General features: G+C 45.3%; 1 protein-coding gene across 3 annotated transcripts in view; it reads right to left on the minus strand.

Moving 5' to 3' along the window:
- Positions 1–3564, minus strand: part of LOC126253992 (trypsin-1-like) — a 180739-nt gene extending 177175 nt beyond the window's left edge. For 2 of the 3 annotated variants that reach the window (XM_049955276.1, XM_049955274.1), the window contains exon 1: positions 3388–3562. In XM_049955276.1, the coding sequence (XP_049811233.1) occupies positions 3388–3445 (58 nt within the window). In that variant the 5' untranslated portion in view covers positions 3446–3562. Of the gene's footprint in view, positions 1–3387 lie in introns of all 3 variants that reach the window. The other variant, XM_049955275.1, reaches the window with a different exon arrangement.
- Between the last annotated feature and the right edge of the window lie 12338 nt (positions 3565–15902).

Consider the following 15902-nt stretch of genomic DNA (forward strand, 5'->3'; position numbering starts at 1 on the left):
CTCGATTATTGCGATAACAATGAGCATTAAAAAGCTCTGGTAGTACTTGCACAAACACTGCCCCTTGAGTGATTAACTTGTCCCAAAGTGGAATAACCACTCAAAACTGGTTGTAGGGAAGGCAGATGTCAGAACCACACGAATAATCCTGCGGCAACGTAATCTACCCACTAAAGGCAACGTATGAAATTTTTGTTTTGCCGTCTCTTGTTTACTGCTGGCTTGTCAGGACCCAAGAGGGATCAGTAGAGGGAGTAGAGAAGATCCAACGAAGAGCACCCCATTTTCACATGGGTTCGTTTAGCAAGAGGGACTGTGTTCTGGAGACACTCACTAAACTGCGGTAGCAGACGCTACAAGAGGCACATTGTGCGTCACCAGGCCCCGTTTAAGGCCCAAACCACACAAGTAGCCGTTTGGGGCTCTGCGCTTGGTTCTCACACGTCTCATAGCCTCGTTTGTCAGCTTCATGATGAACTGGTTGCCGTTTTGTTAACGGCCATAGTTATTGTGATATTTGTGATTAAGCAAGGTATTGCGCGAATTTGTAATGCTTTGCAGCAAAAAATAGGGGACACTGTGAGTTTGCGTTTCATGCATGTTAGACCATATAATACTGAGTACGAAATTGAGCTAACATATTGAATTTTTCTTTAAACTGGAAACGAGATCTATATTTACCGCCAATTTCGAGCAAATGGATTGTTTGTAGTGGTGTACTTCGAAGTACGTGCAAACGATAAAGTGCAAGTGAAATATTCATAACATCCATCATATCTCATAGACGGTTGGAGACTCCGGAATGAATTTTTGGTAACTGATAGCTTGCAAAGCGGAGAGTATTTTGCCATACAGCTAACATTCGAAACTTTCTTATCTATTGCGATATATACACAGATTTTTTCAGCGAAATAATGTAATTACAGGTCTGGGCTGTAAGGAGGGTGATGAAACACTTTCCATCGAAAATGTTGCATGGGGTCCCTCATTGCCCCTGCAGTGTGCGGCCAGGACTCTTGGAGAAGGAAATGCTTGACAGGTATGTTATGCGGGTTTGCATGAAATCAGGCGCAACCTCACAGTGGGCACCTACACTGGGTGGGAGACACTATTGTTCTAGGCATCATTACGTGCTCACTGTATGCTCAGAACCGAAAAGAGCGACTTGACGTGACATACTAGAGAGACTGCACAACATGTCTGTACAAAGCTTCATCGGATTTTCACTGTCGTTTCCATTTCGCGACCTATCAGCCATTAGTTTTCGAACAGCCGTCGCGGTTCCTTGCTTCTAAAAAAATTATGACCTTCAAATGAAAAGTGACATTTTATTAACGTACTTATCGGTACAATGAGTAGATAGCTTTGCAATCAAAGATGTAAAAGTAATACGCTCTTTAAGAACCTCAGTTATCTGGCTGGCAGCTATCTAGACCTCAGTATTACACAGTGTTAACAAAAACGTGAAGCTTTGTGACTGCATTGCAAGAGGGCGCCTGCCTCAATCCCCCATAATACCCACTGCGAATCTCTGTTACAGCATTAAAAGCGCACATTTCCTTCTGAATCATTTCACATTTCGTGTAATTAAGTAAACATTTATCGAAAATTGTCTTACCAAGAGCCAGCCGGTGTGGCCGAGCGGTTCTAGGCGTTTCAGTCCGGAACCGCGCGACCGCTACGGTCGCAGGTTCGAATCCTGCCTCGGGCATGGATGTGTGTGGTGTCCTTAGGTTAGTTAGGTTTCATAGTTCTAAGTTCTAGGGAACTGATGACCTCAGATATTAAGTCCCATAGTGCTCAGAGCCATTTGAACCATTTCTTACCAAGAATCTAACGAAAATCACTAACATTCGAGGTAGGAGAGGGCAAATGAAATGTCGCTTGTGTGGAAAAATGTTCTCGAATCTGCACTGTCCATCACGAAGAGGTTTATTGTCAAAATTCAGGCAGCATATTAGCTTCTCCCACACACACCAACTGCCTGTGATCTGCCCATTACACCTGTTGACATCGAAACCGCATCCGATTTGCTGTCGAGAGCAGGTGCCATAAAAAATGGTTCAAATGGCTCTAAGCACTATGGGACTTAACATCTGAGGTCATCAGTCTCCTAGACTTAGAACTAATTAAACCTAACTAACCTAAGGACATGGCACACATCCACGTCCGAGGCAGGATTTGAACCTGCGACCGTAGCAATAGCGCGGTTCCGGACTAAAGCGCCTAGAACCGCTCCGCCACAGCGGCCGGTGCCATACGCCATACCTGGGGGCAAGGGGGGACCGCAGCCGTCCCCCCCCCCCTCCCCCTGGCTCTAAGGGAAATTATAAATACAGTGAAGTCAGGTGTTTTTCTTTCAAAGAAATGATTTAAAAGTCGGTATGATGCAGGTTTTAACAGGGTTCAACTAGAACTTTACTATGGTTAATTACAAGTCGCGTTTTGTCTCCTAAATTATTAAAACTTATCCTTATCCACCGGTTTGGCCTCCCCCCTCCGTCCCCTGCCCCTATGAACTATCACATGGACACTGCTGAGCAGAAGTAGCCAGCCAGTGAAGGGGCGCATGAATCAGGCTGGAACATTCAGTGTTCTAGCCCGTTCGTGTGGACTACACCTCAAGGGAACAATGGAAAGTGTTCTGCGTTAAGCAAAACATGTAATTTCTAAAATTCCTTGCCGGTTTTAGATTGTTTCTATGCTACTTTATTCACCTAAAATCATCTAAGAAACTTTAACGTACGTAAAAATATAAACTTTTTTTAGCAAAGTGTTCTTGGGGAGAGAGAGAGAGAGAGTAAGAAAGAGAGAGAGACAGAGAGAGAAACCGAGAGAGCATATGCGTGTTCATGTGCAAGTGTGCACAAAAGAACTACAAGCAAAAGATTTTATTTTCATTTCAGTATGCGATTTTTTAATCACTGTAAGCCATTTTACTCGTGCTCGTATCATTAGATTCTGGTAAAGGAGCTAAAGGCCTCGACGTCCAAACAGTCCTACCGTCGTCATCATCATCGTCATCCTACATCTTTGAAAACGTCAGTCAACATAATGCGTAGTAAAACAGGCGTTAAGCATGATACTACGTAAGTGTGAATGGCGATGACCCAATGGCAGTAAAAATAGAAAGCTGTCACACTCTATCATCTCACCTACAAAAACGAACCGAGCGGCTCAGGACAAAGTCTTCTTGAAGGTGTCGCTCGTTTAGGCATCCTCCTTAATAGTAGCTGTTGTAAAAACGCAGCTTTTGCTGGTATCTGACATACTGATTTGCATTAAGAGCAAATGAAATCCTGAAGCTTGACGCCTACGATTAAAACCAAAGAAAAAAAGAGGAAAGAGAAGAACTGTGAAGGACTTGCGAGTGAGCAGACAGTTTACCTGAGACAGCAGCGGCCCACAGAAAGAGCAGCGGCAGGGTGGTGCGTGCAGCGGCCATCGTGTGCGACTGCGACTGCGACTGCGTTCGCCGCTGACGCACACTGTTGCTTTATAGCTGAGGAAATCCCGTTATCGTCCTATTTCGTGGAAAGCATGCACCTTTAACAGTATGCACTCCTCACACATCCAGCTCAGCTGCGGCAACCTGGAGATTCTGAGATAAGTGGATTATTTGAGACAATTTCTCTTGAAGTGCTTTATCAGTGCTCGGCGCCGGCGTTTTCTCTAGACAAACCGCTGTAAGGCCACAGACTTGAGAAACTGATGCCACTTGAGGTTATGACGCAAGTGGCTTGGCAACAGCTACCCACTTTAACTACTATCCAACAGCGTTGCCAAGACTGAAGTGTGTGATATATTTCATAATTAATTGTACTTCGCACGACCTCAGCTATTCACTAGTTTTAATTTCCTGTGTGTCTGAATGTATCATAGTTCCATTCTCTCTTTATATCCAAGGATGAGATCGTGATTACTTGGATGAAGAACTGGTATAATCTTAAGTCTGTTTCTGCTGTCTATTCAGTCATTATTTTGTAAAGCCGGTTGCAGACTTATTAGTTGTGTACCAATGTCCATTACTCGGGAAGCGGCGGAAGTGTGAGTGGAGAACTGTATGATTATCACGCCCGTTCTGAAGTCAGTAAACTGATTGACGTCAAAATGACAGAACATTTAGCTTTGCTGTTATCGGTGCGACGAGATATTAAATCTTAATCTTGTGAACACCGCTTTTTCGCGTTCTTGCTTATTATGCATGCTTGTTCTCTGTAAATTATGATCTGTTTATTTTTTCACTATTCGTTTTCAACACATTTTGACAATCAGTATTTCATACCGGAAATATAAACGCGCAGACTGTTGGTTTGGTATTGGTTCCAGACGCTTGAGTAATGTTGTAAGATATATCGCACGAGTCTTTTGTGTACTTTCCGTTGGAAAGGTACATCTTTCTGACTTTACAAGAACGGCAACAGAACGGGACGGATGCACCCTGCACTGATAATGCGTTTCCTTAACAAGTACAAATGAGATATGATAGGCTTGGGCTGTCTTCATCATAACGACCGTAACAGGCACATTATGCCACAACACACAACTACGTACCGTTTTTCCCTCCGTCTGTGTCTCTTATTGCGTTAGAGACGAGCTGCAAGCTGTAAGAAACCGTGATATGGTGACCCTTGCTTGTGGTTCAACTCCTAGCAAACAAGTTCTGATGGTCCGGGCTGTCAGTCTGGGGCCGGCCGTTGTGGCCGAGCGGTTCTACGTGCTCCAGTGCGGAACCGCCCTGCTGCTACGGTCGCAGGTTCGAATCCTGCCTCGGGTATGGATATGTGTGCTATCCGTAGGTTAGTTAGGTTTAATTAGTTATAAGTCTAGGGGACTGATGACCTCAGATGTTAAGTCCCATAGTGCTCAGAGCCATTTGAACCATTTTTCAGTCTGGGTGCACCATCGTTCCTAGTTTCCGTTGCGGTCGTCGTGCGATCAACTGTGTTTGGTCGCTTGATGTGGCAGTAAACGTGTGAATTGTACATAGCTGCTATCTGGAGGTAAGAGGACGAATATAGGCACAATGCCTTGACCGCCGCCACCTAAATGTACTCACGGCAGACTACCACTTTTTGCTTTATTTTCAGAACAAGTAATACGTAGACAATTTTTCGTTTCGATTTTGTACTACCGGGAAAAATAGTACACCTGGAAAGACGACGTCCATTTTGATCTGATAACGGCATATGCCACTGAGGGGGTAATAGATATTCTGATAATGGTCTCAACATCGTCCACCAGCTGATAGCGTAGTGGCGTAGCTTCTAGAGCGCCATCTGTGTCTTCCCTTTGATAGGGAATGCTCACAGCCAGAAGGCTCAGTATGGTACAAAGGTGTAAAGCAAGCCGGCAACCGTGCTTACTACAGCCAACTGAGTGAGTTTGTAAGGGGCCAGTTGTGGCCTTCTTAGTGTCAGGATGGCCCTTTCGAAGAACTGCCACACAAGTTGCACGCGCTGCTTAAGCTGCGCCACGAAGCTGGTCTCAGTGGTCACGTGAACATTCTCACACCCGTGGACGAGGTTCTCTACGTCCACGCATCATAGACGCCCGCCAGGATCGTATTGTTAGGGCGGCAGTGGCAGATCGTACAGCTACCACAGCTCAGATAAGAGGGCTTGTGAGCCCATACGTGTCAGTACGAAATGTTGCGAACCGGTTGTTAGCAGTAGGACTAGGGGAACTCACCGCTCTAGCCCGTCTCCCATTCACGCCATGGAATCGACGTGCACGGCTCGACTGGCGCCGCCAGAGGATCACTTGGAAGACGTAATGGCGGGCCGTGGTCTTCAGCAAGGAAAGCACATTCTGCCTGCACGCATTTGATGATCGTTTGCGCGTACAACGCAGACCTGGTGAGCGGTGTCTCGCAGAGGGCACGAGTCTAAAACACACTGGCCGCAACCCAGGTCTTATGGTCTGGGATGCGATAAGGTGCTCCCTGCCGCCGTTGGATAAGCAGCTGCCAGCAGCAAGTCGTATACTCTTAGCTTACTTATTTGTTACATAGTTTAATTCTTAATTTCTTTGCGTGTTTTTGGGTATTTGCATTGTTTAATTCATAAATTTCTGGAGTATTATAGTATTTGAGAGTTGTAGCATCGCGCTTTAGTACCTGAATAGTGTAAATTCGCGTAGTCGTCTGTCTTCTGTTTTTGTTTTGAACGGCCAGTGTCGGTTGGTCACAGCCAGTGTGCTCCCTGCCGCCGTTGGATAAGCAGCTGCCAGCAGCAAGTCGTATACTCCAAGCTTACTTATTTGTTACATAGTTTAATTCTTAATGTCTTTGCGTGTTTTTGGGTACTTGCATTGTTTAATTCATAAATTTCGGGCGTATTATAGTATTTGAGAGTTGTAGCAGCTTCAGCGCTTCAGTGTTTAATTCGTAGATTCTTACTTAAATTGCGTGTAAGGTTCGTATAGGAGGTGTAATTTTGAGTTTTAGTTACTGTAATCGTAAATTCAGGCAGATTGTAGCGCAGTCGTTAGGCATTTGTACAGGTTAGTCCATACATTCTTTGCGTGTTTCCCTTGCGTTATCTATGCACGGACTCGTGTTTCAGTAACTGTTGTTCAACATCGATTAGAATGGACAGGGACTGTGATTGCTGTGTTCGGATGAGGGCTGAGTTGGCATCCCTTCGCTCACAGCTTCCAGCGGCGCTGACTTCGGTCGCGCAGCTTGAGGCTGTTGCCAATGGACACCACTGTGGGGAGCCCGACTTGGGTATCACGGGGATGTCAACCTCGTCCCGTCTGTCCCCAGATCGGTCTGCCCCTGTGGTTGCCCCGGTTGCTGCCCGCAGTGGGGCTGAGCCCTCGCCTGTGGTTGATTGGGAGGTCGTTCCAAGGCGTGGCAGGCAGCAAAAGACGTCCCCGGAGGCTGATCAGAAAGCCTCCCCGGTGCATCTGACAGACAGGTTTCAGCCACTGTCTCTCGCTGAGCCAGATGCAGCTGCCTGCCCTGTTTCAGAGGATGATTCTCAGTCTTGAGGGTCCGGGCAATCGCAGAAGGTGGGCTTATTGGTAGTTGGGAGCTCCAATGTTAGGCGCGTAATGGGGCGCCTTAGGGATATGGCGGCTAAGGAGGGGAAGAAATCCAGTGTGCACTCCGTGTGCATTCCGGGTGGAGTCATTTCTGATGTGGAAAGGGTCCTTCCGGATGCCATGAAGAGCACAGGGTGCAGCCAGCTGCAGGTGGTGGCACATGTCGGCACTAATGACATGTGTCGCTTTGGATCTGAGGAAATTCTCTCTGGATTCCAGCGGCTATCTGATTTGGTGAAGGCTGCCGCTCTTGCTTACGAGATGAAGGCAGAGCTCACCATCTGCAGCGTCGTTGACAGAACCGACTGCGGACCTTTGGTGCAGAGCCGGGTGGAGGGTCTGAATCAGAGGCTCAGACGGTTTTGCGACCGTGTTGGCTGCAGATTCCTTGACTTGCGCCATAGGGTGGTGGGGTTTCGGGATCCGCTGAGTAGGTCAGGAGTTCACTACACTCAGCTGGCGGCTACACGGGTAGCGGAGGCTGTGTGGCGTGGACTGTGCGGTTTTTTAGGGTAGAAGGCCTCGGGAAAGTACGGGGTGGGCTGCAATCTCAAAGGGTGCATGGCAAATACAGGACGTGCTTGGATCAAGGAACAGTCGGAATTGTAGTTGTAAATTGTTGTAGTTGTGCTGGGAAAGTCCCTGAGCTTCAAGCGCTAATAGCAAGCACGGAAGCTGAAATCGTTATAGGTACAGAAAGCTGGCTAAAGCCTGAAATAAGTTCTGCAGAAATTTTTACGAAGTCTCAGACGGTGTCCAGGAAAGATAGATTAGGCAGAATTGGTGGTGGAGTGTTTGTGTCTGTCAGTAGTAGTTTATCTTGTAGTGAAGTCGAAGTAGATACCCCGTGCGAACTGGTATGGGTGGAGGTTATACTTAACAGCCGAACTAAGTTAATAATTGGCTCCTTCTACAGACCCCCAGACTCCGATGATATAGTTGCTGAACAGTTCAGAGAAAATTTGAGTCTCGTAACAAATAAATACCCCACTCATACGGTTATAGTTGGTGGGGGACTTCAACCTTCCCTCGATATGTTGGCAAAAATACTTGTTCAAAACCGGTGGTAGGCAGAAAACATCTTCCGAGATTGTCCTAAATGCTTTCTCCGAAAATTATTTCGAGCAGTTAGTCCAAAAACCCACGCGAATTGTAAATGGTTGCGAAAACACACTTGACCTCTTAGCCACAAACAATCCAGAGCTAATAGAGAGCATCATGACTGATTAACGGATTAGTGATCACAATGTCGTTGTAGCTAGGTTCAATACCGTTTCTTCCAAATCCACCAAAAACGAACGCAAAATAATTTTATTTAAAAAAGCGGATAAAGTGTCACTAGAAGCCTTCCTAAGAGACAATCTCCATTCCTTCCGAACTGACTATGCAAATGTAGACGAGATGTGGCTCAAATTCAAAGATAGAGTAGCAACAGCAATTGAGAGATTCATACCTCATAAATTGGTAAGAGATGGAACTGATCCCCCATGGTACACAAAACAGGTCCGAACGCTGTTGCAGAGGCAACGGAAAAAGCATGCGAAGTTCAGAAGAACGCGAAATCCCGAAGATTGGCTAAAATTTACAGACGCGCGAAATTTGGCACGGACTTCAATGCGAGACGCCTTTAATAGGTTCCACAACGAAACATTGTCTCGAAATTTGGTAGAAAATCCGAAGAAATTCTGGTCGTACGTAAAGTACACAAGCGGCAAGACGCAGTCAATACCTTCGCTGCGCACTGCTGATGGTACTGTTACCGACAACTGTGCCGCTAAAGCGGAGTTATTGAACGCAGTTTTCCGAAATTCCTTCACCAGTGAAGACTAATGGAATATTCGAGAATTTGAAACACGAACAGCTGCTAGCATGAGTTTCTTAGAAACAGATACCTTAGGGGTTGCGAAGCAACTCAAATCGCTTGATACGGGCAAGTCTTCAGGTCCAGATTGTATACCGATTAGGTTCCTTTCAGATTACGCTGATACAATAGCTCCCTATTTATCAATCATATACAACCGCTCGCTCACCGATAGATCTGTACCTACAGATTGGAAAATTGCGCAGGTCGCACCAGTGTTTAAGAAGGGTAGTAGGAGTAATCCATCGAACTACAGATCTATATCATTGACGTCGGTTTGCAGTAGGGTTTTGGAGCATATACTGTATTCAAACATTATGAATCACCTCGAAGGGAACGATCTATTGATACGTAATGAGCATGGTTTCAGAAAACATCGTTCTTGTGCAACGCAGCTAGCTCTTTATTCGCACGAAGTAATGGCCACTATCGACAGGGAATCTCAGGTTGATTCCGTATTTCTGGATTTCCGGAAAGCTTTTGACACCTTTCCTCACAGGCTACTTCTAATCAAGCTGTGGGCCTGTGGGGTATCGTCTCAGTTGTGCGACCGGATTCGTGATTTCCTGTCTGGAAGGTCGCAGTTCGTAGTAATAAACGGCAAATCATCGAGTAAAACGGAAGTGATATCAGGTGTTCCCCAGGGAAGCGTCCTGGGACCTCTGTTGTTCCTGATCTATATAAATGACCTGGGTGACAATCTGACCAGTTCTCTTAGGTTGTTCGCAGATGATGCTGTAATTTACCGTCAAGTAAGGTCATCCGAAGACCAGTATCAGTTGCAAAGCGATTTAGAAAAGATTGCTGTATGGTGTGGCAGGTGGCAGTTGTCGCTAAATAACGAAAAGTGTGAGGTGATCCATATGAGTTCCAAAAGAAATCCGTTGGAATTCGATTACTCGATAAATAGTACAATTCTCAAGGCTGTCAAATCAACTAAGTACCTGGGTGTTAAAATTATGAACAACTTCATTTGGAAAGACCACATAGATAATATTGTGGGGAAGGCGAGACAAAGGTTGTGTTTCATTGGCAGGACACTTAGAAGATGCAACAAGTCCACTAAAGAGACAGCTTACACTACACTCGTTCGTCCTCTGTTAGAATACTGCTGCCCGGTGTGGGATCCTTACCAGGTGGGATTGACGGAGGACATCGAAAGGGTGCAAAAAAGGGCAGCTCGTTTTGTATTGTCACGTAATAGGGGAGAGAGTGTGGCAGATATGATACGCGAGTTGGGATGGAAGTCATTAAAGCAAAGACGTTTTTCGTCTCGGCGAGATCTATTTACGAAATTTCAGTCACCAACTTTCTCTTCCGAATGCGAAAATATTTTGTTGAGCCCAACCTACATAGGTAGGAATGATCATCAAAATAAAATAAGAGAAATCAGAGCTCGAACAGAAAGGTTTAGGTGTTCGTTTTTCCCGCGCGCTGTTCGGGAGTGGAATGGTAGAGAGATAGTATGATTGTGGTTCGATGAACCCTCTGCCAAGCACTTAAATGTGAATTGCAGAGTAGTCATGTAGATGTACAACTCTTGTTCACCTTTCGTGTTTCTGAAAGAGACGCTAACCAACACTCGGTACGTGCAGAATGTTTTTAGACCTCTTCTTTTGTCTTTCTTGCAACAAGAAAGTGACGTGTTGTTCCACCAGGATAATGTTCGCCGACACACTGCCTGTGAAACTCTGCGTGCTCTGCAAGACGCGCAGAAGCTTACCTGGCTCGAGCACGTATGGGACCAGTATTCTCCGTCTGCACGATTGACTGCATGCCGGAGTTAGCGCCTTCATTGACGCCTGTGGAAACTAACGACAAACGATACGGGTGCTTCAGCATGGGCCGATAACTGGTATCTCGAAACCGCTTGTGCAATTGGTCTGTAGATGTACTAATTTCATGTGCTCCGCTTGCAGTGTTGCAACAATAAATCTTGAGTGAACTAGAAACCTCTAAAAGGATGGAATACTTTTTTTCGGGCAGTATATTTTAGTTCCACTTTGCCGTACGCCAGGAAGTCTGTGATAAGTATTAATTTGGCGTTTCCAGTAGTGAAATGTACCATATTTGGCATTAATCAGTTTACAGTGTTACTTTTGTAACTGCAATAAAACGGTTCTTCTACTTCTAAAATCGTTTGTTTCTGAATGATGGATGCATTTACTATCACTAACATATTCTGAGTCCATAGCCGCCAGTTCCTCACCTTTTTTCGATGCACTAACTTATGTTCCAGACTTCTACCGCATTACAAGTTTGTCGTTGGTTTCTGGGCGTCATATGTTATTGATCTGACATGCAGAACTTTCTTAACGTTTTCGAAGATGCTCATTCTTGGTAGAGTGCCTGGAATATAAAAAACTACTTGCAGCACTTTATGAAAGCTGTAGTGCATATTTACAGAGACATAAGGAGAGGGAGAAGTCGTATTCAGAAGCTGAGTTCGTTTCCAGGAAGGAGTGAAAGTTAGTCTAACGTCTCGTCTACGTCAAGCTCTCTAGCGGTGAGGCATTAGCTCTGCTAGACAAGGAGCGCAGCCATGGACGTATGCCATCCTGGTATCTGCCTGAAGCCGCTGAGGGAAACATGAAGACTTAGGACAGCTGGTTGAGAATATGAAGCCTCACTGACACAAATATTAGTTTGGCGCTTTAACTGTCGCGCATCTCGTTATTCTCTATAAACTCCCAGTCAAGAGAAGTAGAAAAACTGAAGAACGGATACCTGGCGAGGCAGTTTCTTTTTTCCTTCTTGTGCCGCAGAACTGTGCGGCTGGTCCCGGCGGAGGTTCGAGTCCTCCCTGGGGCATGGGTGTGTGTGTGTGTGTGTGTCCTTAGGATAATTCAGGTTAAGTAGTGTGTAAGTTTAGGGACTGATGAGCGTAGCAGTTAAGTCCCATAATATTTCACACACTTGTACTTTCCTTCTTGTCTTTAATACGTGTCTCCACGGGGTCGGTATAATAATTTGGATTTGACAGCGTTAGTGGTAGAGGGTGGCCAAACACCCTTCTTGTGGTCAGCCACTCCTCCTCCCACCCCCTCCTACGCGGAACGGAGTTTGTGTACCCCGTCTGTGTACAACGCGTTGAAGTGTGTGAACGTTTTAGAGATGTAAGGTGGGACGTGAGTACCAGTCGAACGTGGGAAACACCTAAAAACCAGATCCACGCTGACGGACGTCTTGACCCTCGATCCGGTACTGACGTTCCTCCCGCAGTACCGGAAGCGGCGTGCTAACGCGCTCGGCTGTACGGGTTTAAATAAATAAGTACAGGACCATGACAAAAAAGGGGAGCACCCAGAAGACACCCGGGAAGAGTCTGACAAAATTTTACTTCCTCCTACGTACCTCTCGCGAAATGAGCTCGACGAGAAAATTCGAGAAATTACAGCTAATACGGAAGCTTGCCGACAGTCATTCCTCCCACTCGCCATTCGCGAGTGGAACATAGAGGGGGTGGTAAGTTAATAGTACCAGATGTGCCCTCTGCCACACACCATAAGGTCGCTTGCTGAGTACTGATATAGAAGACATGATCGGATGTCTACGTAACTTCGTACATGTACTGGCTGTCAGTGGACACGTAAATGATTAGAGTTGCAATTGTCCGTGACAGGTAGAAAGGCGGTCAGAGTGCATTAATGTTGTACCTGTGCGTGTTTAGTGTTGTTACCAGGCCTGTACGGTACACAGCATCAGATGTTGAGTGGTCCCTGTGAAGGACTTAGAGATGCCACATACGCATATGGGGCAGCATGATCAACACAGTTTGAAAGGGGCCTCATTGTGTGCGTCCATTTGGGCGTTTGGTCGCTTCGTGCAACATCCAGGTTTGGGGGTATTCAGTTGTGACAATGACCTGAGAGCGGCGCGTTTCATCACAGGTAAGGTGCTAGCGTTACGGAGATGTTTAGCAAACTCAAGTATCAGACTCTTCAAGAGAGGCGCTCTTCATCGCGGTGTAGCTTGCTGTCCAAGTTTCGAGAGGGTACGTTTCTGGATGAAGTATCGAATATAATGCTTCCCCCTACTTATACCTCCCGAGGAGATCACGCATGTAAAATTAGAGAGATTCGAGCGCGCACGGAGGCTTTCCGGCAGTCGTTCTTCCTGCGAACCATACGCGAGTGGAACAGGAAAGAGAGGTAATGACAGTGGCACGTAAAGTGCCCTCCGCCACACACCGTTGGGTGCCTTGTGGAGTATAAATGTAGATGTAGATGTAGACTGCAGGGCCACGTGAGAGCAGGCATACTCGCTCTCAAGGTTCCGGTCGACCACGCCTGTCCATCACAAGGGAGGATCTCTACACTGTGCACCAAGCACACTATAACCTTTTCACATCTATGCCTGCCATCCAGAGGCAAATAATGGATTCCCTGCAACATTCTCTGTTGTCTCACACCATTTTCAGGAGACTACCAGCAGCAGGGCTGGAGAACTGTCATCCCATGCATAAGGTGCCGTTAACGCCAAAACAGAAGTGGATGGGTTTGGAGTGGTGCCTTGTCTGGGAAGTGTGGACTGCAATGAATGGCACTGCATTGTATTCATTGAGGAATCTCGGTTCTGTACTTCCATGGATGATCGTCGTCGATGATTATGGCGGTGATCTGGAGAGAGGTCCAATTCATCCAATGTTCTGGATAGGCACAGCGATGTTACTCCTGGCATCATGGTGTGGAGAGCATCGGATATGACACCAAGTTACGGTTGGTAGTGACTGAGTGGAGCTCGAGGAGCACGAAGGTACTTCACATACATCCTGCGTCGTCACGAGTCATCTCTCATGCCTCAATATTATGGCGCCATTTTTGAGAGAACAATCCTCGCCCACACAAGGCTCATGTTCAAAAATGGTTCAAATGGCTCTGAGCACTATGGGACTCAACTGCTGTGGTCATCAGTCCCCTAGAACTTAGAACTACTTAAACCTAACTAACCTAAGGACATCACACACATCCATGCCCGAGGCCAAGGCTCATGTCTCTACGAATTATTTGCGTGATGTTGAGGTATTCCCATGACCAGCAAGACCCCCAGATACCTTCCCAATAGAACATACGTGGAACCAGCTTGGACCTCAACTCCATCCCACTTCCAGTATCCAGGATATCAGGAACCATTTACAAGAGCTGTAGGCTAGATTGCCTCAGGACACCATTCACAACCGAAGCAGCGCATGCAACAAGGACAGACGGGGTCAACGTCGTACCTGTAAGTAGGCTCGTACTGTCTAGTTCTTTGTAAATTTCGCTCGATTTTGTTATCATTGAAGTAGCATAACATACCGTCTCACCATGTGATGTTTCATTTAGTTTCCTCCTTCTCTTCTGGGTGTTTTATGTTTCCTGTCGGACAGCGTATTTCCAATTCTGAAAACAGAACCAAAGCGGGATTATAAGGTAAAACGTGCACAAATAGGTAGAAACCATATCTTAATAGTTTAAGTAAGTGACGCAGCTAAAGAGGTTGTTGTAGAAAACAGTGCGTCACACGCAATGTTGCTAAAATGGGAGTATTTGATGGAAAAATTATTGAACCAAGTTGGAAACCATAGGGGTTACTCCGATGCTGAAATGTAAATCTTAGCTGAAAGTCCTTTTTCTATTCTATACATTTTATCAACACTTTATTCACAATCATTCAACAACACTGACTTGTTAAAGTTACAACGCAGGGACTCATCATGAGTTTGGTTGGAAAAGAATCAACGATAATTCGAACACCCCAAAGAAAATTTATGTGAGGTGCCAATCGTTCGTCACCTTGATTTGAATGACAAATTTTATATTGGAACTTATAGCAGTTATAACTTACCTGCATCAAGTTATACTTCTAACTAAACAAAAAGGACAAGGAGAACACAGAGTAATTGCTTTCACAAGTTGCCCACTCGCAGCATACAGAATGAGATTCACGATAGCTGTGGCATAGACAACTGCAATAGTTTGTTACTTCATTAAGGAAGATCAAAGTAACGATCGATTATCAAGGCCCTGTCTTTTATCATAAACTGCCGCCTAAAATACAACCGCTCGACTGGAAAGCACTCACACTACACGATTTTGGTTTTAAGATAAAATATTTCCCGGAAAAGACGATAAATGCTACACTCAGCACCTTATGTCCGGTCTGTATACTAAAGACAAAGACCACCAGCGACGAAAGAATTGAGGACGACCTTCATACCAAGCGTGGTAGGACCAAAATTCGCCTTCACTCCAAGTCATATTTTTCATTTAAATGCACTATGTATTTCGATCGCTGAGGCTCATCTTCAGGTTCTTAATCAATTTACATCACATTTTTGGATTTAGATTACTACCCAAGTGCTGTTGAGAGGACATAGTTATATTACATGTAGCTCATTATGACTACAATTTTTACAAGACTAAGAACCGAAAAATTACTTACTTTTTCTAGTAGCGGTTACATAGTTTCTGAGCACAAAGCGAGTAGACATTATTTATGCATATGCACACTTTTCGTCTGAGCACTTCTGTAAGCAAAAATTCACGTGCTCTCAGGAGGACCAGTAGTAACCTATACGCAAAAAAAATTATGCAAATTTATCGAGCACCTGAAGATGAGCTTCCAATGCTCGAAATGCTCGTGTATTGAAATAAAAATCACGATTTGTAACAGCACGTGGTTTGTTTTCTTTATTGCAAAGGTCACAAGAGCAAATCTGACAGCAGTTAACAAAATTAAGGAGCAAAATTTGTACGAAAATTATTGATATTACTAAACAGGAACAGAATGGAACCAGAAATCGAAGTTATCAAAGAGGTGAATAACGATGTGAATGAAATCAAGATACAGGACGTGATATTCAAAAATCAAGATAATATTTATCGATGAGCTCAAACTTCAGCTGATAGCCGAGTTCCACTCACCTTGCGACACGCCATCGATGAATTAACTCGCTGCACGCATCTCAGCTGTGGGAATTCTGTACCTCGACAATTCATAACGAAATTTT

This window comes from Schistocerca nitens, chromosome 1, assembly GCF_023898315.1.
Source record: "Schistocerca nitens isolate TAMUIC-IGC-003100 chromosome 1, iqSchNite1.1, whole genome shotgun sequence".
In the NCBI taxonomy this organism is placed as follows: Eukaryota; Metazoa; Arthropoda; class Insecta; order Orthoptera; family Acrididae; genus Schistocerca; species Schistocerca nitens.